Raw genomic sequence first — 24,258 nt, 5'->3', positions numbered from 1 at the left:
ATTTGTCATCCTCCCAGAAAGCTGAGGCTAGAAACACTGAACACTGAAACTTTATTGGCATCTTCAAGAGCCAAGAAATAAGATGCTTATCTGACCCAGGATGTCATGGTGGGGGCAGCAATGAAGGCAAGCGTTTTCTAGAAACTGTATCACTGGGTCCTAAAGTAAAAACAAAACACACGTTTTTCTTTTCCTTGGGCATCCTGACAAAATATTCTGCCTGATTCCTGAGGGCAGATTTGAGGGAATGGCCTCCTGGGAGTCCTCGGAATGTTTAAGGTAGGGTGTCGCCATGACAATGGAGGTTTCTTGTGGACATCATTCTAAGAATCTACTTCTGGATTTGTCCTGACTGAGGAAATAACCCAACACAATTGTCTGCTGTGGATGATTGATTGATAAATAAAGTGCTGATTGGCCAGTAGCCAGGCAGGAAGTATAGGCGGGACAAGGAGAGAGGAGAATTCTGGGAAGTGGAAGGCTGAGGCAGAGAGACGCTGCCAGCTGCCACAATGAGAAGCAGATGTTAAGATACTGGTAAGCCACGAGCCACATGGCAACTTATAGATTAATAGAAATGGGTTGATTTAAGATATAAGAACAGTTAGCAAGAAGCCTGCCACAGCCATACAGTTTGTAAGCAATATAAGTCTCTGTGTGTTTACTTGGTTGGGTCTGAGCAGCTGCGGGACTGGTGGGTGAGAGAGATTTGTCCTGACCATGGGCCAGGCAGGACCAGGAAAACTCTAGCTACAATTGTCCTAGCTTATTTTATGCCGACTTCATAAACTAGAGTCAACTGAAAGGAAGGAACCACAATGGGGAAAGTATCTCTATAAGATTCAGCTGTAGGGCATTTTCTTAATTAGTGATCAGTGGGGGAGGGCCCAGGCCATCGTGGGCTGGTGGTCCTGCGTTCTGTAAGAAAGCAAACCGAGCAAGCCATAGGGAGCAAACCAGTAAGCTGCACCCTTCCATGGCCTTTGCATCAGCTCCTGCCTCCAGGTTCCTACCCTGTTTAACTTCCTGTTCTGACTTCCTTCAATTAACAGTGATATGGAAGCGTAAGCTAAATAAACCCTTTTCTCTCCAAGTTGCTTTTGGTCGTGGTGTTTCATCGCTAGGACGACATAACAAAATTCAGATTTACAGAACAATTCTCAAGATCCCACTAATCTTGGAAACTCTGCAAACACAGAGGGAACAGGCACCAGAAATGAAGAGCAAGTACTTTTTTGCTTAGAAGTCAAGAGTCTCCAAGTATCTCCAATATCCATGCCCTAGACCTAAGCAAAAGATAATCAATGACCAATTAGCCAAAGTTCTTACAGAGTACTTCTTTACTTCTTGTTTTCTTAAAATCCAGAAATGTCAGGCACAATTCATCCTCAAAATGCAAGATTCCCTTAAGCTTCATAATTTACTTCATTCATGGGTTAAAACCTTGACAGAAACCAGGGGCAGATAACCATAGTCCCAGATAACCTAGAGACTGAGGCAGAGGGAACCCTGGAGCCTAGGAGCTAAGGTTGTATCTGAGCAACACAATAAAAACTTAAAAGAAAATAAAAATTCAAGTCAGGTGGTGGTAGCACACGCCTTTAATCCCAGCACTCTGGGAGGCAGAGCCAGGCAGATCTCTGTGAGTTCGAGGCCAGCCTGGTCTACAGACAAGTACCAAAACTACACAGAGAAACCCTGTCTCGAAAAGAAAAAGAAAAAAAAATTCAACATCTACATATAAATCAAGATATATGCCCTCAAAAAACTCATCCCACAAGTGCGTGGGGCCAGGACAAAGGACTCCAAGGCCGTGTTTTCAGGGAGATGGTGTACCTAACCAAAGCTCCTGCTTCAAGTGTGTATATGCTGAGCGGGCAGAATGCAAACTAAAAACATCCTGTTCTTAAAATATTTACAAAGGAATCATTCACAAACTTGTCTACTTGGGTAAAGCAATAGAAAATGGAACTTCCTATTTTCCTACAACTTCAAAAGCTTATTTTAGTACTTTCATTATAAACCTGTCGCCATCACAGGAAACACCTCCAGAAAAACTATCAGTAGACTACAGTCTGCAAGTTCGTATGGTTTAAAAGAAGACTGACCGCCTAATCAGTATGAAAACTTACTACATCACCGAATTTTTCCAAATTGAATACATGAAATACAAGTTACAAGGGGGCTGATTCCACTGAACAAAAGAATGATCTAATGACCCATTTGCCATTTTAAATGACGAGCACTTTTAGAAGCAGTTAAATGAAATATATACTAATGTGTATAATCACTTTAAACTTAGGCAAAAGTACAGACTTATTTTAGTAAATATAAAATATTTGGCTACCATCCATCTAAACTAATAGGATATATAAGCTAAATATATGATTGATATATGTTCACCTTAGGCGTGAACACTGAAACAAAATAAAAACCAATAAAGAACACTAAAGGCATTTAATAAAGACTAGACAGAATATCTAATTCATTAATATCTATTAATGAATGTAAAAGATACAGTGTATTAGATGATGAATTTGAATGTAAAAACCACATACTTATTAAATATGACTAACTTAAAAACACGAAGCCAATTTTTGTTAAAGTGCTGCTCATTCAAGCTCTGGGATAAGACCGTCACCCCAAAGTGACTTAAAAGAAAAACACATTACAGGGCAAACACTGATAATAGATATGACAGGCACCACCAAAAAATGCAAATTGTCCTTTAATTAAATAATGCCATTCTCAAGTGATATAGAACAGTCATCTTGACAGGATTACTTCTTTTGTATAAATATTTATAAATTAAAAATGTCTCTAGGTATGCCAAAGAGCTGCAAATCATACAGCAAATCTTACAACAGCAGCTTAATGCCTACTTTTTTAAAAAAAAAAGCACTAAAATCCTCTTCCATTGAAAGCCATTTATTTCTCTGGTGTAAGTGAACAAGGTCACTGAGACATTTGCCTTGCTTAAAACAATGTAAATAACAACAATGCATATACATTTTAAGTTGGGGAGATCATAAAAGTTAGGACATAATCATCTTCTGATGCAGTAAGAAAATAAATAAATAAAAATTAAACACTGTAACCTGATATCTGATATTGACAAATCAGTAGTGTCAACTTCACATATGAAGGACAGCAGAGTCTGATTCCTTTTTTAAATGTTCAATATGTCATGGCATTTGGGCTAAAGACCTTTAGAATATTAAGTGTTTGCTTTTTTGCTTAAAGGAATGTGATCCAATCACCATCAAGCTGCTATGGTAATTAGTTTGAAGCTGGGGTGACGTGACCTTTTGGTCCATGGCACAAGTTACATCTATCACATTTCTGTCAAACAAACCTGGCGAGATTTCATGTTCATATACTACAATACACACTGACCAAGCCGTCAGTCCCTCACAGTTTTTTAGAAAAATATCTACATTTGTCCTTATGGATGTCAAAATGTTACACCATCATTTGTTTAAAAAAAAAGAAAAAGAAAAGATGCACATTCATACTGTGAAGTCATTAGGAAAATACTCTTGCAAGTAAACTATAGAAAGATAAAATACACTTCAAAAGTATGTGGGTTGTTTGTTTACAATATTCTATAAAGTGCAGAGAAATCCTAAGGAGGGGAAGCTACCCCGGAACAAGTTTAATACAGCAGCGTTTGCATAGCAACACTCAGAGGAGGTTGGATGTGTCCGTTTCCTCAAGAGAAGGATGGAAGAGGTTCTTCAGATTCCGATTGTGTCGTGGCCATGAGTCTGCTTTCTTCAGGAATGGTTGCTGAGGCCAAATCTCCATTAAGGGTGTTTCCTGAACAGTGAAGAGGTCCTGTGAAAAGTGATTGGCAAGTTAAACATCTAAGCACTGCTGACTCCAGGCTGACTCCAGATGTGAAAGAACATCTCGGGTCTGTTCAGAGAAACAAAATTCTACCAGTTTCCTAATAACCTTTTGCTCATTTGACAGAGAAACTCGTTTTCCTACCATTGGGAGTTGTTAGGAGAAACTTCAGTGTCCCTGAGAGAAACGATGTCATTAGCAGAGGCAGGGATTTGTTTTGGACACTGCCAGAAGCAAGGTTGGCACATACGTGCCATCAACCAAGCTACTGCTTTTTCAGCCTGATGGTCTTATGCTGTTTGTAACTTCCTATAAACAAAGACCCAAAAAACGTTATGTGATTTTTCCAAGATCACACTTTAGTCGCAGAACGGAGCCTTTCTGAGCAAAGCTAGCAAGACTTCTTATGTGGGAAGTTCTTTCCACATGGCTCACAGCTGCCAGTGAAGCTAAACCTAGTACCATCCCATTCCAGAGCAGTTACACTTTCACAGGCTGCTTGAATTTACCAAGGCTCCCCTGCCCCTTGGATTTCTTTTATTGTATTTATTTATTTACTTACTTTCTTAGGCTTCCTGCTTTGAGACAACAACGTCTCAGTCTACAGCCTAGGGTAGGGTGGCCTAGAACTCAGGATACACCCCCAACCAACCTCAAACTCACAACAATCCACCTCCCAAGAGCCACCACACCTGGTATTGTTTTACTTTTCTGAACTTCAAAAGCAAATTTTCAAAACGAAAAGCACCTTACAAGAAGAGTATTGTCATGTAACAAGTTTTGGCTGGACCAGAGTGGGAGCTCAGTGGCAGACAACACTCAGGAGGCCCTGGGTTCAGAATAAATCAGGCATGGTGTGCTTCAGTCTGTGATCCCAGCAGTCAGGAGGCGGAAGCAGGGAGATCAGGAATTCAGTCAACCTCCAGTGCACAGAGTTCAATTCAAGACCAACCTGGGCTACACGATACTCTCAAAAAAATTTGTCAACTGATGATTGCAATATACCTAATACTAATAAACTAATATAATACACTAATATGTAAAATACACTAATTCTCTGATTTGTCAACTAAACCATTAAATAGAAAGAAATTTAAGGATGACACTTTTCACCTTGCCAATTCAGAGACTTTATGGTAAACTGAGACATATGTATAAATGTGTGAATGTATGTGTGACATGTTTGAAATAGTCCTAACAACTAAGTTAGTGAATGTCTTTGCCTACTAAATACCTGAAAATAAGTCAGGCATGGTAATGCATGCCTGTAATCTCAACACTGGGGAGGTAGGAGGAGGAACACCAAAAGTTCAAGATTAGCGTAGTCTACAGCACAGGTTCCAAGCCAGCCAGAGTTATACAGAAAACAAACATAGGCTAAGGAGATCTCGGCCTGCAGGTAAACTGCTTGCTTCCTAAGCAAGAAGAACCAGCCGGCTACTGAGATCAGCCCTGTTCGCTAGCTCTGGGTTTGATTAGAGGCCCTGCCTCAAAAAGAAAGTGAAAGACAAGCAAGGTGACACACACCTTTAATCCCAGCAGGGAGGCAGAGGCAGGTGGATCTCTACGAGTTGGAAGCCAGCCTGGTCTACAGAGCGAGTTCAAGACAGCCAGGGCTACACAGAGAAACCCTGTCTCAAAACATGTCCCTTCTCCCAAAAAAGAAAGCAAGCAAAGAGTAATGTAAGATTACCAACTCAACCATGCCCTGCCCTGCCTCACACATGTAAATCCACACATGCTTCACACGCGAATAATTTCAAAGAAGAAAAAGTAAATTTTAAAAAATGCATTTGAAAGTGGCCAACGGCTGTGTTTGGAATCAGCTGCATTGGCAGCAAGACCACATCCTCCTCCAACAGAGCCTGCCTAAGAGTCTAGGTGGGTAAGGAAAAGCTACCACCGCTGGCTCATCTCACTCTATGACCTGGCTGTCTGGAGACACGAACCACCATGAATGGTGCCATTTCGGCAGGGAAATCAGATCCACATCCCAGTGAACTCTCCCACACGCTCCATGGGAGGTAAGGACTCTAACAGGTGACAGTCTATTCACTGAGATGTCAGCCTAAGATGACATCTGTGTTCCCTGGAAACCACGGTCCTTGCAATCAAATGAGTTACACTCTGACACACTGTGAAAGACCCTGCTCCTTAGAGAAAAACACAAATCTTAACAGAAATCCCTAGACTCTCCTGAAATGACAGTCTGCTGCCTCTGAAACAAGGGAGGAAGGTACAGGGATCAGTGTTGTCAAAACCACACAAGATTACTTTCTTTAGCCATTTTAAGGCAGATAAATAATTTAGCATAGCTGATTTTCCTGATTTTTGACCTTTATTTCCTCTAGAATTCCACCTACAAGTAATGATTTTTCTGTAATACTTTAAAATGGAAACGTAGTGGTGATAAAGACATAGTCAATAAAAATGTCTCCAAGATAAAGTATCTACCAATGATCTCCAGCACCTCTTAACAGAATAACAAAGCTATTGGGGAGAGAATGCAGGAGCAGCTGTGGGCTGTTGGGGGTTCACTTCTCTCTGAGGAATTCACTGAAGAGCAAAGTATAGCATTCCAATGACAGTGTATTTCAGTCCCAGAAACTACAAGAACCGGGGGCAGTTGTGCTGAAGTGGCCGAAGAGCCAGAAACTGTGGAACTCACTCTCTGGGTCTTCAGGGGGCACGTCATTACAGGCGTCTGTGTCCGAGTAGGTTCTGTGGCGTCGCTGAGGTCGGTGAAGGGCGGAGCAGCTGCTCCTGCACGTTAAATAAAAAGGGTTAAGCTGTGGGCATTGAACAATGGAAAGACCCTTTCTTGACTGCGATTTTTAAATGGCTTCTCTTTAAGGCCAAGCATGGTGCTCACCTACAATTCTAGCACTCTGGAGGCAGAGGCAGGAGGATCTCTGTGAGTTTGAGACCAGCCTGGTCTACAGAGCAAATTCCACCACAGTCCAGGCTACACAGAGAAACCCTGTCTTAAAAAACCAAGTGAGAAACTCTTCTGACGCTGAATCTCTTATGGTAGTTAGCAACATGCTACTCACTCAGGAGAGAAGTGTGCAGGCAACTGGGTCTGCCTGGAAAGCAAACAGCAACTCAGAGGCCATGTTCTAAATGAGAGAGGAGTCCGAAGACATGCTTCTAGGATGAGGGGCCAGTGAGGCCGTTGACAGAAGTTGTTTACAAATGTCTGAGAATCGTCACAGGCTACACAAGTGCCCATGTCTAATGTCAACCTTTACCTGACGACAGAGCAGACTGGAGGGGGACGCCAAGCGTTTAGAAATGTTCAGATGTAAACTCACTGACAGCAGAGACAGAAGGTAAAAATGGTGAAATGGAGGCCGGAAAACAAACACTTCTCATGGCTATGGAGCCTAGTGGGTAGGGTGCTTATGTAGCAGGCACAAAACCCTGAGTCTGAACCCCAGCCCTGCATTAACCAGGCCTGCTGGCCCACACCTTCCTCCATGCACTGAGGGGGTCAAGGCAAAAGGATTAGGATGAGGCATGCTGGACTATGTCCAGTTTTGAGGCCAGCCTGTGCTACAAAAGGCCCTGTCACCAAAACAAGTGTTTTTTAAAAATCAGTCTAGGAGCTGGAGAGATAGTTCAGCAGTTAAGAGTACTGGCTAAGGCCGGGCGGTGGTGGCACACGCCTTTAATCCCAGCACTCAGGAGGCAGTGCCAGGCGGATCTCTGTAAGTTCGAGGCTAGCCTGGTCTACACAGTGAGATCCAGGACAGGCACCAAAACTACACAGAGAAACCCTGCCTGGAAAAACCAAAAAAAAAAAAAAAAAAAAAAAGAGAGAGAGAGAGAGAGAGTACTGGCTCCTACACCTTCCAGTCTAAACATGCAAATCCAGAAGCAGATCACTACCACCTAACAGCACCTCAGCTTCTGCTTTACGATGGCTCAACATCACGTACAACCATGACACATCAAAGAAAAATACTACTTAGCCTTTTTATAACCTATTGTCCAAGGAACAAAGGATAAAATACTGCTTAGAAACCTTGCCTTTCTATCACCAAAATAAATGTTTGCTGCCAAATGACTGAGCTTCCACTGCTCTGTAAAGTTCAGCTGTTAAAATGCTCTCGGCCCGGACAGAGCTGGGGATATATAAATTACTGGTTTCCTCTGAGCAGATCAGTTCAACAAGGATTATGTAATTACCAGAGGAAAAGGCTCAGTACTTAATAGTCAGCATAGAGAGAGATGCTGAAGAAAATTAATTTCCTCACTTTCCAAAGAACAAGAGGACAAGCCTAGGCACCGAGGAGAGCATGGCTAGTGACGTGCAGGGCGCCAGGAGCTCGGACACTGGCAGGGCCCACCTGGAAGGGGAATTTTTTACAGTATTGATATGAATATGGCTTTCTCTCTGAGTGAGTTCCTTCTCAGTGACAGCCCGGCATGAACACATGGTACTATAAAGAGCTGAGATAAAATGTCCTCAGTTGTGAACACTCAAATACAAATTTCTCTCTAGCCACTTGATTTATTTCATTAATTTTTTTTTTTTTTTTTTTTTTTTTTTTTTTAGCAAAATGTATTGCTTGGTGGCAAGCACACTTGCCCACTGAGCCTTCTCACTGGCTCACACTTGTGGACGAATTTCTGGATAGATCTCAAAAACCTAAGAAGCCCCAACAACAGGCATGGCGCCAGCTTTGCGTAATCCAGACATGTAAGTTTCCTTTCCTCGGGCCTTTCTGAACTCAGCCCCTGACACACGAACTAATAAGCAATACACAGAAAGCTGTTGTGAGGACCCAAACCAAATAGGCCTACTCCACAGAGCTGGTGTCCACAATGGCTGGCGTGGGCCTGAAGAACTCCCCCAAGGAAGCATCATCCAGACAGAATTTAGTCAGAAGAAATGGTGAGTCTACCTCTCTGAACTGCAGGAACCAGGGTGGCTGGCGGAACGCTTCATCTAGAAATGGAAAAGAGAAGAAAAGACCTTAGCTCAATGTTTAGTCAAAGAGAATAATGCACCTCCAATTTATTATCATAATTAACACAAACTGATTCAGAGAAACAGATGCCTGGACAAGACATTTATCTCTTACAGACTCAAGTAACAACCGAAACACAACGTCAAACTTTCTAACAACTATTGACTGAAAATTTCTCATCACATACCGAAAAAATACTAAACTTCTAATTATTTATGTGTGTTACTTAATATGATAAAGCATAAAGAATAGTATATACATAACTAATCTAAGTCATTTTTAATAATAAAAAGGAGTATCTAGCAAACCGGAAAACACTCTTAACAAATGTCCTCTTCTCCATGTTCTGAAGAGCACGGGTAGAATGTGGCCATAAAGCGTCTCTCTGCCCCTCCTACTCAGGGAGCTTCCTGTGAGTGCAGCTTTCACGGAGGGCAACAGTGAGGTGGTATTGTGTTCCCCGAAATACTGTGCACCCTAATAAACTTATCTGGGGTCAGAGACAGAACAGCCACAATATTAAACATAGAGGATAGGCAGTGGTAGCACACGCCTTTAATCCTAGCATTCCAGAGGCTGAAATCCATGTGTTCAAGGATACAGCCAAGCATGGTGACTCACACCTTTAATCCCAGGGAGTGATGGCAGATAGCAGAAAGATATGTAAGGCGTGAGGACAGGAAACTAGAAGCATTAGGCTGGTTAAGCTTTTAGGTTTTGAGCACCTCAGTTCAGCTGAGAGCCATTTGGTTCGATATGAGGACACAGAGGCTTCCAGTCTGAGGAAACAAGATCAGCTGAGAAGTTGGCCAGGTGATGTTAGCTGTGGCTTGTTCTGTCTCTCTGATCTTCCAGTGTTCATCCCTACTAACTGGCGTCAGGTTTGATTTTATTAATAACACCTTCTAAAATTCCTGCTACACAACAATAGTAAGTCTAGTCTCTAAAGAACTCAGAAAAACCCTAAACCTCAAATAGGTTTCTAAAGCAGTTAGTTATTTAAGCAACCAACAGGCTGAGGATATAAGCTCAGGGAGCGTTTGCCCACCATACACAGGCAAGACCAAGCCTTGGAACTACGAAAGAAGAAATGACATGATGTTAAAAGGAAAAAACAGAATGTATAATAAATATGGTAACACAAAACATAATCTAGAAGATCCAACTTGTCCACCAAAAACTAGAGGGCAGCCCAAGGAAAACGGTTATTTCAGCTTAACGAGGTGACAGAGACGCTGTCCATACTAAAGCTTTAGCATGCTTTATATGCATGGGCCCACCTCTACCATGCTGTATAAATGCCTTCTGAATGTGCACCTTCAGCTGCCAGCAGACGGGAGTCCAGCTGAAGTGGTAACATGTATTTCTAGTCCAAAGGCTACAGGATGGTATGAAGATGCAGCTGGACACTAACATGCTCGTTCACAGTAACTTCCCTTAGAACTGTTCACCCTCTGAGGGACTGGGGAGACGGCTCAGGGTTCAGCAGCTTGTGTGAATGCTGCTCACAGACAGGACCCGAGTTTGCTTCCCAGAACCCACACCAAGTAGCTCACAACCACCTGTAACCCAGTTCCCAAGGGACCTGACACCCCACTTCTGGCCCCTACAATAAGCTCAGCATGAAAGAGGTGCTGAGAAATCCTAGCAAAGGATCCTTGCTAGGTTGAGACAGAAAAACCTCCTTCACTAAATCAATGGACATCTCCCTAGTACATCTGACTAAAATCCTTACTTTACGGACTCTATCAGTCCAACGTTCATCGATGAAGACAGTCTTAAATAAATAACCGTAGGCCCTGCCCTTACTCCTCTGCACAACTGAACTGCCTGGGGTGGGTGGGAGAACACAGGAGTGAGCTGGGCCCTCTGCTCACCAGGCTCATCCAGGAATGGTGAAAACAGCCAGGTGCGTGCCTCCTCTACCAACAGGCTCCTGAGCATGCTTCAATGAAAACCACGCCATGCTCGCAAACCTTATCTCAACAGAGGCTCCTCACGGCATGCCAGAGCAGACTTAAGAGCAGGAAAAGCACAGGGAGTTCACCACCTCCAGCAAAGAGGTCTTGGTGTGCAGAGTAATCAAGAAGCTAACATTAAGCACCTCCCATGAAATGGCTCAGATCCTTCACAGTGACCTCCGGACACAGAAGACATTCCACAGGTGAAGAACCAGAGCAGTGAAGTAACCTGCCTACTCAGAATTCAAATACAGATGCTGGCTGCAGACCAGTTCCCACTGGGCATTAACAGCCCCCCTCGAGAGTCAAACATCACTCTGTCAAAAGCTTTTATCGAGCACACAGGTGTGCCTCTCCTGCAACACAGACCGCACTACATATAACGCCTTCTGGACACACAGGCAGGGCAGGCCATTCTCAGGCCCTTCCACGTGGAGAGACCAAGGCGTTACTGCACGTGCTGAGCTCCGCAGCTGAGAGGACCCGTTACCAGCGCAGACAAAAGCAATTCAATCTGGGGACTACACCCTCCCCACTTCCCACTTCCCCTCTTACAAGAAAAAGAAGAAGAGAGGCTGAGACTGTGGCTTGTCAGTAAAGTGCCTGCCTCTAAAGATTTGAGTTCAGATCATCAGCATCTGCAACCTCACACAGGGAAGGAGAGGGCTTGGTGGTGTGCATCTGCAACTTCACACAGGGAAGGAGACAGGCATGGTGGTGTGCATCTGCAACCTCACACAGGGAAGGAGACAGGTCTGGGGGTGTGCATCTGCAACCTCACACAGGGAAGGAGAGGGCATGGTGGTGTGCATCTGCAACCTCACACAGAGAAGGAGACAGGTCTGGGGGTGTGCACCTGTAACCTCACACAGGGAAGGAGAGGTCATGGTGGTGTGCATCTGCAACCTCACACAGGGAAGGAGACAGGCATGGTGGTGTGCATCTGCAACCTCACACAGGGAAGGAGACAGGTCTGGGGGTGTGCATCTGCAACCTCACACAGGGAAGGAGAGGGCATGGTGGTGTGCATCTGCAACCTCACACAGGGAAGGAGACAGGTCTGGGGGTGTGCACCTGTAACCTCACACAGGGAAGGAGAGGTCATGGTGGTGTGCATCTGCAACCTCACACAGGGAAGGAGAGGGCATGGTGGTGTGCATCTGCAACCTCACACAGGGAAGGAGACAGGTCTGGTGGTGTGCATCTGTAACCTCACACAGGGAAGGAGAGGGCATGGTGGTGTGCATCTGCAACCTCACACTGGGAAGGAGACAGGCATGGTGGTGTGCATCTGCAACCTCACACAGGGAAGGAGACAGGCATGGGGGTGTGAACCTGTAACCACATACAGGGAAGGAAATTGATGCCCAGAGCTCACCAGTCTAGACTACCGATGAGCTCCAGGTTCAGTGAGAGACTCTGTCTCAAAAAATAAGATAGAAAGAGAGCAACAGAACACACCTGACAATGAACTCCAATCTACATGCTCAAGCACACACACACCACACACACACAACACAAACACACACAAACAATACATTCACACCACAAAACAATTCATTTTAATTTAATGTAAATATATTTATATTCCTAGAAGAAAATCAAGAAGTCCCAACCATCTGAACAGGAGAAGGCGACACAGGAGAAACCAAGGGATCCGGATGAGGCAGTTGAAACATCTCAGGTTTAAACTTGGCATTCGCTATCTTCACACATTCCTCAAGGGTTGTGATGAATGTATTACAGGTGGCACTAAGCAAGGAAGAGGCTTCATTCATATTCTGGAAAAGCACAAGTAAAGATTGAGCAGACTCATACTCAACCATGAAATCAGGCACATCCTGAGAATCAAGTGGAAAATTTAAATTGAATTTAAATTTAAAGACCTTATCACTACGAGAAAAAACAGACCAGAAGTTATCCACAGTACTCATGCAACTGGCCCAGAGAACAGAGGCCAGAACACTTCTCCCTAAGCCTCATCTCAAACTACTGAGGGGCTGCAGAGACAAGCCTGACTCCCTGGAGACTCAGCTGCTTGGATGCTTGCCTCTAGCACAGAGACAGATTTTCAGACAGCCCTGTGGGGGCCACAGCAGGAAGCTCTGAACAACTGCATGGAACTCTGTGATGACGTTTCTGTCATCCTATGGCATGGCGAAGGATACCCCCAAGGCAGTATGTGGTGCAGTCTGATCCCAAGCAAACAGGACCCCTTTGCAGTACCTCTACACTGGGAGATGAATGACTCTCGTCGTGGTGAACAAATTCCTGGATTGTATGAACCTGCTGCATTAGGAGGTCACAGTAGAGGCGAAGTTCAGACATTTTGGTTTTCAGAGATTCACTGGTCTCACTTATTTCTAAAAGAAACACATATAAATATCCAATTACATCATTTTCATATTCTTTGCTATTACAATAAAACAACCGTTTTAAAAGCAGACAACAGATGCTAAGGAAACGGCTCAGTCGACAACATGTTTGATGCATAAACCTGAGGACCGAAGTTGGATCTTTACAACCCACATACACACGCTGGACCCAGTGGTGGTCTGTAGCCCTAGCACTGGGAAGGTGAAGGCACCAGGACCCTGGGGGCTCACTGGCCAGCTAGTGTACCCCTATCCTTGAGCTCCAGGTTCAGCTGAAGATCCTGTTAGAAAAATAAGGTGGAGAACAGCCAAGGAGCCAAGATAAGCCTCTGGCCTCCACGTGTCCACGTGCTCACACACAACGCACACACGCACACAGGCAACAAACACAAACTGTGTTACAGCTTGAGGTGAGAAATCTTTGAAACATCTATTAACTCTCTTCCTTTGGGTTCCATTTTCACATTTAACTGTTCTTGGAATTTTTAATGCAGCGCTCACTTTCTTCTCCATAGTGACTCTGGACGAACTACGTATCCAGCCAGCATCTCAGCTGTTCACCGGCCATTATCTTTTAAAGTAGACACAAAAGCTGCGGAGGAAGGAAAACAGCGGCCACATAGCAGATGCTGGTCTTTCAGAGGAGACTGAGCCAGGCCAGGGGCGCTGCTTCCTGGCAGAAAACACAGCAGAGCAGCAATCTGCACTGACCTAAACCAATTCTTGGGCAAATTTACATGCATTCCTCTTGTGGGGGACAGAGGGTGCTGCGCATGTGTGTGGTAGCATGCACACACAGGTGCACAGAGGTCAAGGCCAGAGGCTGACATCAGGTGCCTCTCCTCGACTGCTCTTTCACTATTAAGGGAAGCAGGGTCTCTCACTCAGCCTGGAGCGTCCCTTTCAGCCAGCCTAGCTAGCTGGCTTGCCTCTGCAGGCTCCAGCCACACACAGCAGGCAGCCGCACCCATCAGCAGGTAAGATTCTTTTTATGTGGATTCTGGAATCCATACTCCAGCTCTCAAGCACTTCATTCAACTGTGCCACCTCTCCAGCCCATTCCATTAAAAGTGTGTGTGTGTGTGTGTGTGTGTGTGTGTGTGTGTGTGTGTGTGCGCGTGCGCGCTCGCGTGCGTTTATCCTTTTAAGTGAACAGTTCAGTGACATTAAGAACATTCAAATGCTGTGCAACCATGACCATTGTCCACCTAGATAAATTTTTATTTTTCCCAACAGAAACTCTGTACCCACTAAACACTAACCTGTTCCTCCTCCAGGTAGGCACTAACCAATATTTTACTTTCTTTTTTTTTCTTTCTACTTTCTTTTTTCTTTCTACTTTATCTACCTATTTAGACAGTCTCATTATGTAGCCACAACTAGCTTCAAACTCAAAATCCTCCTGCCTCAGAATCCTAACTGAGTGTGCACCACCACTTGGGTCCATTCTCCTTTCTGTCTATAGAAATCTCATTATCCTATTATGTGAAATGAGTGCAATCAATGCTTCTCTTTTTTTCGACAGGCTTATTTTACTCAGACATGTCATTAAAGTTATCATGTAGCACGTGCCGGAATTCCCTTCCCTCTTAAGGATGAATCATATTCCACTGTACAGGCACCACATCTGTTTGTTTACTCAGGTATCTCTAGAAATTTGGAGTGAGCCTATCTTTTGGCTACTTCTTATCCTAATCTTAGCCACACTTTTATCAATAATTTCTTTAATGTAGCTGAATAACATTATAAATTCTTGCATTTTCTATCACCTGTAATTCAGCAGTTTTCACTAAACTAACTTAATATTGTTTTTAATTTTGAAAAATTCCTTATATGCATACATGTATACAAACGCACAAGCTCAAGAGTCAGCCTCTGGAAGAGTGTCCCCCTTTTTAAGATGGGGTCTCTCACTGACCTGGAGCTCCAGAATTAAGCTGGGCTGGCTGTCCAGTGAGCCCCAGGATCCTCTGGTCTCTAGCTCACCAGGGCTGGGATTATAAGCACGTGCCACCCCGACTGGCTCTTTACATGAGTGCTGTGCGCTGAACTCAGGTCCTTGTCCTCCTGCTTTACCAATGGCCACTTAACCACAGTTTCCCACACCACTAAACTCCATTGCAAACACTTTACTGGCCTCAGAATGTATCAGCTGACCGAAGCACTAGTTTACCAACTGATTCTCCTAAACTTAGACCTTCGAGTTGTTTACAGAGCTCTTACTACGGTGATCTACTGATGTCAGTCTTCTAAATTACTAATTTCCTTCTGGTTACTTACGGAGAGCAGACAGGTTCATTCATGCCTAGAAAGCCGTTAGTTATTACAGGAAACCTGTGGAAAATCACCTTTCTCTTTCGCAGTCCTAGCATCAGTCAGACAGGCTTTGGAGCTCCCCAGGGCGACCAGCCACCTCTGTCTCTCGGCGGCATTTACTGCTTTCATATAGAAATGCTGCTCCCCTGGAATGATCAATTCCATTCTTGTGTTGTCCGCTGGGTGGACTGTGACGACACAAAGAAGAACTACAGTTACAGACTCAAAGCATTTGGAGGGGTCACACCACGTAGTAGTGGAGGCTGCACAGACTTAAACCAGGACACACGACACAATCAGGGCCACTCTCTGAGAAGCCCCAGAGGCACCGTGGAAACCACCCTCTCCCTAACACCCAAGGTGGCCATGGTACCAAAGCAATGCCAGCATATGCCAGTAAAACAGACGACTCACCTTTACTCACACTAGAGTTTCAACACTGCCATCTGAGCAAAGACAGTTAAAAAATGATGTTTCCAAAATATCACTTCCGGGAGAAGGGGCAGGTAGATGGGGGCCACACCAACAAGATCACTAAACCCAAATACAAAGCATTCCTCAGAGAAATTAAATACCAAGTTCAATACAGGGAAGTGGATTATAGCAGATCTTTAATTTTCATTTGTTTGGCATTTACTTGCTTATTAATCTGTCTGCCTGTGACAAGGTCTTACTATGTAGCTGAGGCTGGCCTGGAACTCACTACAAAAACTAGGCTATCTCAAACTTTCTTCTAAGCTCTCCAGGCCAGCCTAGGCTACACACTGGGAGGGAGGAAGGGAGGGAGGGAGGGAGGAAAGGAGGGAGGGAGGGAGGGAGGGAGGGAGGGAGGGAGGGAGGGAGGGAGGGAGGAAAAGGGGGAGGGGGGAGGAAGGAAGGAAGGAAGGAAGGAAGGAAGGAAGGAAGGAAGGAAGGAAGGAAGGAAGGAAGGAAGGAAATTTTCTTCCCTCCTTGACTTATCTTACTTACAATTACCAAAAAAGCATGCCGAAGTAGACTCTAGCCCTGGAAAATGTAGCTCACTGCATTAATCTCAAATAAGCAAACAGACAGGACAACAGGATGCCTCTGGGTATTTGGTGGCTTTGAGCAAGCCCTCATGCAGGACTGAAGTACTCAAGCTGTGACGGGACATGAAAAAGGCCTGGAGGGGACTAAACATTAACTCCTCCGGTGTTGTGTCCCTTTCAGCTCCCTTGAAGAATTGAAATCTCCTCATTATCATTTTATCTGATTTCATTCTACCCACCTTCCTCCACACACCTCAACCACACATAATAAGTGTGCTTTCATATCTCCAGGAAAATCAGACCATGACCTACTGCTCTATTAGTCCCCTTTTGGAAGAAAAGGAAGCCATCTGTGTTATCCACAAACGCTCAGCTGCAGTCAGCAAGTCGCCAAGCTTTTAACTTCTACTCTGCACTTTATCAAGGCCCCACAGAGATGGCCTGCTTCATCTACAGAGCTCAGCTTCCACCTTTCCGAAATCTTTCCACGAGGATGAAACAGAAAGTATCTAGACGCTACAAGAAATGATCTATCAAGTCCAACAGGAAAAAGCATGAGAAGCTTCAATGCAGGAAACATTTAGAGGGGGGAGTATCAATAATGTTAATACTGTTAATACTGTTAAACGCTATCCTTGATTCCTTAAAAAGAGGATTTGAAAATATGAAGACGGTCAGCACACACTTATTTCCCTCATTTGACGCAGACTCTAGAACCCCATGGTTCCTCACCTTTAATCTCACAAACTGCCATCTTTATACTTCCTTTACTCCCTTTGCAGACATCATCCTGTGAGTCATAGTAGGACAGGATTCCATTATCCAGAACAAACCATCGAGGCTGCCAACCTGTGGAGGCCAGAAATCCAAACAGGTTAATAAATTATTTTTACATCATAAAAAAACTGGTTTCAGCCATGCCACATTAATTCGGGACTCTCAGAAACAGTCACACAATGAAATTTTTAATGGCCAACACTTGCCCAAAATGTCCTGCGATCTTTGGCTAGATAAGAAAGGACTATTTTTGTTCTAACTCACAACCTCCACTTTAACATCCCAAAAGATGCAGCCCCAACCACAGCTCCATCCAAGCACAGCGTAACTGCCCCTTTTCATGTAGGAGAACAGATCATAATGGAGAAATATCATTTCTTCTCCAAAATGTTTGGAACTAGTAGTGTTTCAGATGTTGGATTTTGGATTTGCAAATGCATAATGAGAAATACGAAGAATGGGATCCAATCTAAACATGAAGTTCATGCCACATCACCTACAAGTAATTTTGTATAATAGTTTTGTTTCTGACTGTGCCCTATGGAATGAAGTCAGGTGTGGCACGTTCCACTTAAGAGTGTCCCTTCAGCACCTACAAACCTTTGGGTTTGGGAGCATTTCAGATTAAAGCTGCTCATCTCGTAAAGGAAAAAAAAAAAAAACCTACAGAAAACAGAGGTTTTGCCTCAGTTCTGTTACCATTCTTGACGGCTAACCTAGAGTAAATATTTTCATCCCAATAAGTCTCCAAAATTCTTTCTTCAAAACAAGTGGCCTGAACAAGTGGACCAAGGCTCGAGCATGCAACGTGGCCTTCCTCCCCTGGCAGAAGACACCACCTTTAAGCAAATGCCCTTGAACAGCGGGAAAGCGAAAGAAATTCCCATTTCTTACCCAGACGTGATAGTCTGTAGAAAGAGCAGATCCCCGCCCCCTTCCCTTCTCTGATGCTAAGGCAGAAATGCTACTCACTTCAATCACTCAGCTCACTGACATTTCCTCAGCAGTTAAAGCATACACCCATCAGACTTGGCTCCAAGGCAAAGTCTGTAACCAAGGGCGATGGCTTTTCTCTTCATGCCTCTTGAAAGCCAGACTCGTGTTCCCTGGAATCTTATCAAGCACGGTACTAATAGACAGCAGGTCATCGCCTGACAACACGGTGACCATGCTGGAAGCAGGGGGACTGTCCTTACTCCTTCCATCACTACTACGTCACAATACAGTGTCAACGGTCTAAAGGAGACAGGCCACCATTAAACATGGCGACCAGAGGCTGCTGACCAATTAATTCATCAGTCCACGTTTTCCAGGATCAGACAGTACCAAGACAGAACACCCTCCTTCTTATAAACTGACACAAGACATAAAACTTAGGGTTCACCAATACTTTTGAAATAACAATGTTGTGTTATGGTTACTGTTATCAAGTTGACAAAATCTTCCAGGTGGGCCTGAAGTGGGCTGTCTTGATTACATTAATTGAAGTGTGTAGACCCTTCTTAATTGTGTGCAGGATTATTCCTGGTCAGGGGAGAATGGATGATACAAAAACGCAAACAGAGCTGTGCACTAGCATGGACTCATTGCTCTCTTCTGACTTCAGACACGACATAAGTCACTGCCTTTGCTTCTGTGACCTCCCAGTAAGACTGAATTATAGCCTTAAACTGTGAGTCAAACAGACCCCTCTTTCTTAAGTTGCTTTTATCAGTAAATTTTATCACAGCAGGAAGACACCGAGTTGGCACAAACAGGTTAAATTTTACCTTCTATACCTTGCTTAGGAAGACGAGGGATGTTACACCCACCTGTTCAGAAAGATAAATCAAGCAAACTTCAGGCCCCAGGAAAATACATTTGTGTAAACATTGCATTCCCTAGGGAGGGCTGCCAAAAAAGGAAAACTCTTTTGGTATTTGGATATTATCTTGTTCCTCAGTGCATAACGATTCCCAGCATACAACAGGTGCTTTTTAAAAGACAGATGCGTTTCTCAAGGCTAGAGCGATTGCTAGGCCATTGAGAGCTCACACTGCTCTTCTAGAGGATCCAAGTTCAGTTCCCAGCACCCACATCAGGCTGCTCACAACCACCTGTGAATGCTTGAGGTGCACCCATGCATTCACTCACAGACACACACACACACACACACACACACACACACACATAAATAAATACAAATAAACAAGGAAGAGAAGAGTAGGGTGGAAGTAATTTAAGTACAGTACTCATGCAGGAAGTCTAAAAAAATGTACAATAATGTAAAAATAAAAAAGGCGGTGGGGACAGCATTGGCCGAGCCTGTGCAAGAAAATACAATGAAAATAATTTTTTAGTGTATGTCTACAATGACTTAAAAGAATGAATTAATGACTGTATTATTTTTCTAAGTACTAATTCACTGTGGCAAATTATAAAGAGGAGGTGGTGGAAAAACAGGCTTCCACCTCAGGTCCACCTAGGCCAGTAACGAAAGGTTTGGTTTCCGAAAAGCATTACTGTGCATTATTGCATTATTATGATGCAACAGCTCCTCGAAGCAAACTGTGAGCAAAAACGGTCCATTTAGAATTTGCAGGAACTGAGAAAGTCAGGTGGTTGAGTGTATTCACCTGATCAAGCCTGTTAATTATCTCTACCCACCTTTTCGAAGAAATACTTAATCTAACTCTCCCTAACTGGTTCACATTTTCATAGCACAGTAAAAGGATTGGTGGGTTATTTCCTGTTTCAATTTCTACTTTAACAAGCAGTTTTCTCAAACTACTAAATGTTACGGAAACACATGCTAGCCAAGAAAAGTCAGAATGAACACTGTCATTACACTGAAGTCCTTAAAGACCAGCCAGGGTGAACAGCTGCTCATCCTTCCGACCCGAGAGATACTAAAATAAACAAACACACTGCAGAGCCAACTTTACATCTTTTAAACGGAATTACTCCAAACCAAAGACTTCACGTCAGCCAACTCTACAATGCTTACTAGAAGTTAAGCTAAAATGCACCCTAAAAACTAAAACCCCAGCATGTGCTGGCACCCAGGCCGAGAGAGGAGGACACCTCCCACAAGAACACATTTCACCCCAAGTGAAATTTCCCCTTCAATTAGGACTCGTGGCAGCAGTAACTGCCCATTGCTTTGGGCCAAGCAGAAGAGACTCCTCTGGCATTACCTCCAAGGACAGAGTGCTCAAAAGTATTTGCACCTCCAAGCTTAGAGAGGCTGTGGGACTCTGTGTTAACATGCCTCAACCAGCAATCTGTGCTCACAACTGCCCAAATGAAAACTCTTAGAAAAACTATCTGCCTAATGTCTTACTGGTTCCAGTAAAAACGTGTCCATTACATGGTTATTTGGCTTTTTCGTTTGAGCAGAAACCATCAGCGTATTACAAATATTAAGCCGCTCTGGCCAGATACGCCTACGCATTTAGCCCTTACAGGGTTTAACCTGCAGATTCCCACAAGATAGGCAGACACGAGTTCCGTGCATCACAGAATGATGACGGGGCTCAATATCTGGCGCAGAGTAAGTGGGCAGCAAGTCAGAGACTGCTCCTCGGGACTAAGAATCTGAGTACTGCCCAAATTTCCCTTACCGATGCCAGTCCTACTCTAGCTTGGTGAGATCATGAGATTCAGAAGTTGGAAGGTATCTCTGGGACAAAATAGCTAACCACCCAGGCCTTGCCCAATCGGGATCTTGAAAGAATACCACACTTGCCTTTAAGTATTGGTTATAACAGAGATCACAGGATTTGGGTTTAAGGTGTTTTTAAGAAAAGGCTACACTTCCAATATCAGGGGCAGTTTCCAGCGGCTGATCACATTCCTCTACAAACATTTCTTCTAACTATCTCAACCAGTGAAACTTGCCTGCTCCTTCTGTGTGGCATTTCCAATTATTCCTCACAATGACCCGCATTCCCGTGGTGTTGAAATGCGCTTTCCTCCACTACGTCTCACAATTACCCGGATTCCCAAACCTCACTTGAAAGCCAATCCCTAAAAACATTCTAAGAATAGCTTCCCAAACCACACCTGATGAGCTCAGACAACATCAACAAGTGGACTTTCAAGCCAGTGGTAAGAAAACGTAAAGGAATATAGAGAACATATCTTTAAATTAAATGATGTGATACACACACACACATCAACTCACAAAATGCGAAAGCAGAGATTGTAACGACACACTTAGGGTGAAGAGGGACTGTTCCTGAGCTGAGGCACAAGTGATGCCATGCAGGTGTCTGGTGCGTGTCCCATCCTCGGGATGGTGAGCAGTCTCGAACTCCCTGTCGGAGCGGCCCGGAATGGGCCCCAACAAGGGGCAGAGAGTGGGGAGGGTCGGGAGGGGACCTGAGTGCCGAGGCTCGAGAGGAGGCGAGCGAGGACCCGGTGGCCCACAGCCCCGCGCCGCCCGCCGGGTACCTGTGAGATAGTTGGTCCACTTGTACAGAACCCCCTCCATGCTTCAGAGCCCGGCGCCGCGCATCCTCCTGGCCCGGCGCCGGCCGCGCTGCTGCGGAGGCGCGGGCCCGCAGCCCTCCGCCCCGACCCGGGGGCCCTCAGAGGCCCGGCCGGCGGGCGCCGCGTGCTGCTCGGAGGCCGCGAGGCGCGGACATCCCCAGCGGGAAGGGCGCGGCGACCCCCGGGGCGACCCCAGCGCCCGCCGCCCTCCCGCTCCGCCGCCGCTCCACGAGCCCCGGCGCTGCCCTCCTGCGCGCCCGCCTTCCTTCCCCCCGGGCTCCCGGTTTGTTTTCATTGACCCCGACGTCGCTTTCACTTCCTGGATGAAAGGGGCCGGCTCGGCCCGCGAAACCCCTCCCCGGCGGCGGGGCTCCGGGACGGCCGCGTGCCCGAGGCTGCGCCGCGCGCCCTCGTGGGGCGGCTCGGCGCTCCCCGGCTCCCCAGCTCCCCGGCTCCCCGGCATCCGGACCCTCCGCGCACAAACTCCCGGGTCATCCTGCCCTGGGCGGCGGCCTAGCCTCGCCTCTTTCTGATCTTTTTTAATAAAATCAAGAGCTGCTCATCCCACCCCAACCCCCCAATCCCCGCTTTCAGTGATCGTACCCAGGGAAAGTAAGAAGTGAGGGAAAGCTGGCAGCATTGGCAAGGGCCTGTAATCCCAGCACTGTAGAGAAAATGATAAAAGGCCAGCCTGGGCTACAGCGTGAGACCCTTTCTAATAAGAAGGAAGGGAAAGAGGGATACAGAAGTAGTGCGCAGGCTGGTGAGGTCCTTCAGCGAGGTCTTCATACCAAACACGGAACTAGGGTTAGTGAGGGCGGCAAGTTTCCAGGTAAAGCGCTTTCCTTGGGAGCTTGATGACCTGAAGTGCCATTCTGGGGACCCACATAGTGATAGGAGAGAACCCTCTTCTGTAAATTGTCCTTTGACCTCTTCACGTGGGCCATGTCGCACGCACGCACACATCCGCGCGCGCACACACACACACATGCACAAACACATAAATTTTCTCTTAATGTTTTTCATGCTGTATGTCGAAATACACCTTTAATACCAGCATTCAGGAAGTAGAAGCAGTCCGATCTCTATGAGTTCCAGGCCAGCCTGGTGTACATAGTGAATTCCAGGCCAGCCAAAGATAACATAGTGAAACCCTGTCACAAAAAAAGGAAAGAAAAGAAATGTTAGGATGGAACCAAGCTTTGTATTTTTGTTTTGTTTTTAAGTAAAGGCTTGCCCTTAGATTTGTTTTTAATGTGAAAATTTTTAATTAAAAAAGTCTCACTTGGAAGAGAGCAACACCTTTACCCACTTGACAGTAATGTTCAGATTTAGAAAGTTTTGCAAATTCCAAACAATCAGATAAAGCAGGCTCACTATTGAGGTAGGGAAATGCCTGACTTCCCCTCTGAGAAGGCTGACTGAATGGGATATCCCCTTGACGAATTGATGGGTAGATGGATATCCAACAAATCGCATATAGTTCATTAAGGATAGTCTAAGCGTAGCAGGTATTGTAAAATCCAACTTTTGTGTTGTTTGAAAGGTTTTCATACTAAAAGGAGAAGCGGATGTATCAATAGACTACTTGGCCAATCTCCCCTGCCTATTAGCCGTGAGATTGGAACAAAATGCTCAATAGTCAATTTCCTGTCTGATGTGACCGAATTCTCATAGAAAAAAAAAAGCTTTTCTTGCTCTGCAGGAAGTTTCAGGTCAAGGGCGGCCCCCTAAGAGATGGGAGAGAGAAACACAAGCTAGCTTCTGCCGTGCCAGGCTTGGGCTGTTGGAGACCCTCCACTGTGTTCTGAGGCATGTGACAGATGCATGCAATGACCCTGGAGTCCTTTTACGCATGACCGCGACCCCCATAAGCCCTTCGAGGGCTTCCCCAAAAGTATCCAAAGAACAGCAGCGACCCTATTTGTCACTTTCTTCCAAGAACGCCTGCCACCACTGTGCCCGCCAAACCCATCAGGGCCTGAGAAGCCTCCTGCGTCTAGAAATAATAGCCATATTGCTACTAGAATATCCCACCGTGGACTGTTTGCATTTTGTATCGATTTCTTGGCCCATCTTTTTAATATTTTTAAAAATACTCAGTTTTAGGACCTACATCTATGTAATTTTTTTTCTATGACCAAATGGTTCAACTTGTCATTTAAAAATTAAAAAACAAAAACAAAAACAAAACAAAACAAAAAAAAAAAAAACCCAAGCCATTAGGCCCAACAATCAGTCGGCAGAGGCAGTGATTGGGAGGCAAGATCAGGACACCAAGCAGAGGCCACAGAATTTTGCAATATCTCCCAGATGCCTGGAGATGACCACCATGATGCCAGTCTTATTTCAGGAATCGCAGGCCTGACTATGAAGGTGGAAGACACCTGTAGCAAATGAAGGCTTAGCGGGGAGAAGCGGCGGGGTGTGCGATTCTCTTCTAAACCCAAGACACACTCCTGGCGGGCAGCAGGCAGCGGGCGACCGGCTGGTCGAGGGGGCGGGGCCTCGCGTAGACCCG

General features: G+C 45.1%; 1 protein-coding gene across 4 annotated transcripts; it reads right to left on the bottom strand.

Annotated features, from left to right (window-relative positions):
• Nucleotides 1–2,710: 2,710 nt before the first annotated feature.
• Plekha3 (pleckstrin homology domain containing A3) lies at nucleotides 2,711–24,226 on the bottom strand. 4 transcript variants are annotated; one of them, XM_076569739.1, is made up of 9 exons: nucleotides 24,125–24,226; nucleotides 22,783–22,891; nucleotides 17,220–17,336; nucleotides 15,510–15,665; nucleotides 13,013–13,149; nucleotides 12,403–12,567; nucleotides 8,760–8,803; nucleotides 6,518–6,612; nucleotides 2,711–3,837 (listed from the first exon to the last, which is right to left on the bottom strand). In XM_076569739.1, the coding sequence occupies exons 3-9, from the start codon at nucleotides 17,239–17,241 to the stop codon at nucleotides 3,713–3,715; spliced, it is 744 nt and encodes a 247-aa protein (XP_076425854.1). In that variant the 5' UTR covers nucleotides 17,242–17,336; nucleotides 22,783–22,891; nucleotides 24,125–24,226; the 3' UTR covers nucleotides 2,711–3,712. The 4 variants fall into 4 exon arrangements, with proteins under 4 accessions (XP_076425854.1, XP_042131444.2, XP_042131446.2 ...); XM_042275510.2 differs by lacking the exons at nucleotides 22,783–22,891; nucleotides 24,125–24,226 and adding an exon at nucleotides 22,529–22,718; XM_042275512.2 differs by lacking the exons at nucleotides 22,783–22,891; nucleotides 24,125–24,226 and adding an exon at nucleotides 22,341–22,392.
• Between the last annotated feature and the right edge of the window lie 32 nt (nucleotides 24,227–24,258).

Source organism: Peromyscus maniculatus, chromosome 4 (genome assembly GCF_049852395.1).
Source record: "Peromyscus maniculatus bairdii isolate BWxNUB_F1_BW_parent chromosome 4, HU_Pman_BW_mat_3.1, whole genome shotgun sequence".
NCBI classification, from domain to species: domain Eukaryota; kingdom Metazoa; phylum Chordata; class Mammalia; order Rodentia; family Cricetidae; genus Peromyscus; species Peromyscus maniculatus.
Note: the sequence above shows the minus strand (reverse complement) of the source record. Positions and strands in the feature narration are given on the sequence as shown.